At 48.1% G+C, this 4,953-nt stretch overlaps 1 protein-coding gene across 1 annotated transcript; it reads right to left on the bottom strand.

Annotated features, from left to right (window-relative positions):
• Positions 1–2,439: 2,439 nt before the first annotated feature.
• On the bottom strand, positions 2,440–3,522 carry LOC133915971 (FCS-Like Zinc finger 13-like). The gene has a single exon (XM_062359415.1). It carries the CDS (start codon positions 3,375–3,377, stop codon positions 2,751–2,753), a length of 627 nt encoding a protein of 208 aa, XP_062215399.1. The 5' UTR covers positions 3,378–3,522; the 3' UTR covers positions 2,440–2,750.
• Between the last annotated feature and the right edge of the window lie 1,431 nt (positions 3,523–4,953).

Consider the following 4,953-nt stretch of genomic DNA (forward strand, 5'->3'; position numbering starts at 1 on the left):
GAGAAGTGAAACTTTCTTTTGAATCCTTGATGGAGTACAAATATTACAAAGAGAACTTCAGGTCTTTATATGAGCTGCTTTTCTATGTGGGCTTCTTTGCCAGTCTACACCTTTCCCCCAACACCGAGCTCCTATCTGATTCCTTCCTAGTGTTGTCAGCTCTCTCTCTCTCTCTCTCTCTCTCTCTCTCTCTCTCTCTCTCTCTCTCTCTCTCTCCTCAATCCCTCCTCTTGTACCCGGTCTTGAGTGCTTCCCTCATCTGCGTTTCACCTTCTCAAGTTGTACCCGTATTAGTGTAATTGAACTCTTGAGCAATACGTACCTCTATTGCCAGGGGCGGACCCACCACGATGGAAGGGTATTTAGCTCAATATTTAACTTTTTTAGCAAAAAAATGAGTATATAGTAGCTATAATACGTATATATATCTCTAGTTTGACCAACTTGCTTGGTTATTGCTTCCATCCATTAGACCATCTAGAAAAATGTGAGCCCAAGCTATCATCCATCCTCCACTCAGCTCATTAACTGGAAAGAGCCCACCTTCTCATACCATAGCAGCAAGCATCAGGAGCCCATGATCTCCATACCGTGACTACCTAGTTTGGCAGTCAGCACCTCTCTTGCTCGATCTCTCGCCTTTCTCTATCTCGCTCTCTGGCTCTCTTCCCAATCCCCCAAATCGACAAAACCCTAGCACGCAGGAGCACTAGAGCAGCACGTGAGAACGGTGTACGGCGAGCGGCCAACGAGGGAGCCCCGTCGTGTCGGTCGCCGGAGAAAGAACTACAAGAGCAGGGAGTCGAGACTGGCCACACCCACCGCGCACACCACCACACCTCAGGCCTCACCAGTCAGCACTGTGATTAAGTGAGGCTGATTTCCTTGCACATTTTTGTACATTTATTTAGTTTTGGCTTTTAAGGTTGTCTGTGTACATTTTTATTGTAAACAGTAGAGTGTTCAGCTTTGTTAAATGAAGAAAACCAGTTGGATTGAACAGTTTTTTTCAATTGTCAAATCCTGAGTCCGCTACTGTCTGTTGCTGGTGGAATTGGGTGTATAAGTGTTGATCGGTGCGCTTGATCGAGCGGGTACGTGACAGAATGCCAGCCTAAAGGAAGAACGCCAGCTCCCCCCCCCCCCCCCCCTCGTTAGGGATGCCAGTCTCAAGAACAAACAAGTTAGATTATATATACGCAGAACTGCGGACAAACCCGTTCTTTCTAGTTCTGCAGGGTAGGTCGGGGCCGCAAGTCTTAGTTTGATATACTTGTTAGATTTGGCTGCATTAGCAGACTTAACGGCCAGTCAATCAGTTCCCTTCATGTCTGTCCAGTTCTGCGTATATATAATCTAACATAGTGCTACACGAAATTACAGTAAAATTAACCTAATTTCGAGCAGAGTCACTGTCCAAGTGTGCATGGCGTTTGGAACACTTCAACGGAGTCGATCAGATAAGCCGGTTGCTCTCATGGCTTGCATCAGTACTGCAAAATCGCCACGGTGAACACGACACATACTGAATTTTTTCGTTTCAACGATAGAGAAATAACATGATGAGACAAGATAAAGGGGCATACCCATTGAACTTTAAAGTGTCAAGCTGTAGTGGAGGAAGCAGGAATTAATCCTTTTCAGTCATCGTTTCCTTTTGGTGATAACCCAGGCTCTCTTTTATGATCCTGAAAGTTGCACTTTTTCTTCCACAGATACCTTGATAGCTAGTCTGATAACTATCGTAGCCTGGAAGCAAAGAAGCTCAGCTCTGAACAGTAGCCAAAGGTAATGAAAATTTGACTCGTAGAAAGTTACGAAAATCTGTATTAGAACTCATTATGCTAACAACAGTTGTTATTTATTAGTGTGCAATGGGTTGCTGATCACAGATCACAGCAAGCATTTTCTGACTTCCATCTGCAGGGTACTGGTACTGTGAGTGCAAAATGAGTAAAGTCCGGTACTGGTATAGTTGCGCGCGTCACTGAAAGAGTGGGAAACATCGAGAAAGATCCTAGTGCTTCCAACGTCGTCATTCAGCTTGGACCGGCGGTGAGGGTGAATGTGAATCCCCCATTTCCATCTCCATTTCCATTCCACCACAGTGAAACAGCCAAACTTGTCCGTCTTCGGCCGCCTATTAGATTGACGATGACCGGAGTAGCTTCAGCTGCCAGCGCAGCCAAAAGCACTACCATCGATACGTCAGTATAGCAGTAGGACCAGCATGCTCGATTAAGCAAGCCACTCTGCTTGAGCAGGAACTGAAATCACCAAGAATCACAAAAGGTTTATTTACGTCAAGGTTCTTACAGTTCTTTGATTTATAAACTACATAATAATAGTGACAAGGTTGAGTTCATCCAAATATACTATGTAAGAAGTGCAAGATGAAGGTGATTCGTCAATAGAAATATGTGGACACACACCATGGAATGGAATGAACAAAGGGGGACATATGTTATTCCTTGACAGTAGAGAAACAGAAAGGAAGCAACAATCCTTGAAAACTTGTTACCATCCCTTCCCTTCCCTCCTGCTAAAAAACATCACCCCCATAATAATACTAATAATATGGTAGTAATACAAAAAAAAAAAACAAGATCAAATAACAAAACCGATGCCGCCGCCTCCAAAGAGGAAAACGAAAAATTCCCCACCCTTTCTCTCTACAGACACGCCCTTCCTTATTTCCCTTCTTTTTTCGTTTATGTTACAGCCGGCGGTTCCTCTAGTAACTTCCATCGTCAGGCGGCAACGATGCCGGTGAAGAAGATCTGGCCACCGCCGTTGCAGGGCGACCCGGCCATATCCGCCGTGGCCTTCTTGGGGACCTCGGAGGACGCGGCGCCGGCGCGGCGCTTCAGCTCATCCTCTTCCTGGAACTCGTCGCTCACGATGGCGTGGTACCGGCACTCCATGCTGCAGAAGGCGCGCTCCCCGCGGTACATGAAGATGTCCTTCCCGTCCAACGGCCGCCGGCACATGTCGCAGCACGCCAAAAACTCGGCCACACGGAACGCCGCGCCGGCGCCAGACTGGGTGGACGACGGTCCTCCTCCGCGGCCGCCGCAGAGGCTGGTGGCGCACCGGCCGCTGCATCCGAGCTCCGACACCTCCAGCCGCGCGGCGCGGCGCGCGATGGACACCCTGGCCGCTGCAGTCGTGGTGGCGGGCTGCGCCTCGAGCGCCGCGAGGATCCCGAGCCCGACCCCTCCGGCGTCGCGGTGGCGCCATCCGCGGGGCGAGGGCGCGGCCGCGCGGTCCAACGGGCTCGTCGGCGACGGGAGTCCGTCAGACCTCCACGACGACTGGCCGGGGGCCGGTGCGGGGATGTCGATCTTGCTCGCCATGCTCCTCGCCTTCTCCACCATGCCACGCCGTTGGACGCGCAAGACGAGGGGAGGAGGTTTTTGGCTTGCTCCGGTGTCCTGGTTGGTTGCTCCTCTCTGGCTTTGTCCTCCCCAGTGGAGGGAGAAGAGCTGTTGAGGGGAAGAGGATGGGGAAGTGGGAGAGAGGAGGAGTGGTTTCTTGTATTTGTAGCCTCTACCAGGGCGGTTTCTTGGTTGTGGGTTTTATTTTTCTGCGTTATTTTTGCTATTTCTTTTTGAAAAGCAGTTTTGTTGGTTTCAGTGTGCGGTTAGCGGAACACGGAGTGGTTGCAAAATTTTGCACACAAACGTGATAAACCGCCACTAATAAGCTGTGCTCTATTTTGATCACGATTTTAAATTGAGAAGGATTTATGATATACCATCATAAAACATTGTACAAGTTTCGATAAAACTTTAACTAAAATTTATTTTATGGACATTCATATGTGTCAACCAACTCATAGATAAGTAAAGCAAAACTCAGAATATATGGGTTAATTTGATAAACCAGTCGCGTGATATGTATAAAATGTCGATCCATCTTGTTTTTTTATATTTCATTAGCGCTTCTGTTGTGACAAACCAATAAAACGAAACACCATTTGTGATAAATTCTCTGTTAGCCCTTTTATGGTTATGATTAAGTATAAATAAATTGCATATATTTCTTTGTCGGTTTAGGTTTTCCGGTGAGTTGATCGATGCACTCAACTTAATATGATATTAGAGCTAAAAGTTTTGAGTTCGAGCTTTGATAAGCGCAATTAAATAAAAATATACAGATTTATAAGAGCATCTCCAACCGAACTCTCATTTCACCCCCTTACCCTATTTTTTAGCAAAAGAACATTCAAACAGCTCTCCAACCGATCCCTGATCCAGCTTCTTATTTTTTAGATCCATACATTGCACCCCCTCGATCGTTAGATGTAGCAAGCGGCTGCTGGCTCCCTATCCCTCAACGACCACTCCTTCTTGCCACGAACATCTCCTTCACCGACCACACTAGGTACGCCTTCTACCCCGGCCCTAGTCCCACCGCCGACCACATCATCAGCTCCTCCGCTTGCCCCACACCGCCAACTCCTCTGCTTGGCCGCGTCGCCAGCTCCTCCATTTGCCCCATGCAGTCGGCTCCTCCGCTTGCCCACGTCGCTGGCCCCCTTGGTCACCCGCGTTTGCCGCCTCTAGTCCTCCAGTGCCCCATAGAGAGGGAGGTCGGGGAGAGGAAGGCTGATTGGGAGAGAGAGGGCCGGCACAGACGGAGGTCGGCTGTGAGAGAAGAAGAGGGATGTCGACTGTGAGAGAGAGAGAGGAGGCCGGCACAGAGGGAGACCGGCTGGGAGAGAAGAAGAGGGAGGGCTGGCAAAGAGGGAGGTCGGTTGGGAGAGAAGAAAAGGGAGGTCGGCTGGAAGAGAAAAAGAAGGAGGGCCGGCTAACAACATCATTTTAATACTAGAAATTTTGTAATACTAAGAATTTGGTTAACCGCGTATTTTACAAATATAGTCGTTAGAATTAATTTGATAGTTAGAGGATCAAATATGAAGGTTAAATTTAAAGAGCCAATTGAAAA

This window comes from Phragmites australis, chromosome 4 (genome assembly GCF_958298935.1).
Source record: "Phragmites australis chromosome 4, lpPhrAust1.1, whole genome shotgun sequence".
In the NCBI taxonomy this organism is placed as follows: domain Eukaryota; kingdom Viridiplantae; phylum Streptophyta; class Magnoliopsida; order Poales; family Poaceae; genus Phragmites; species Phragmites australis.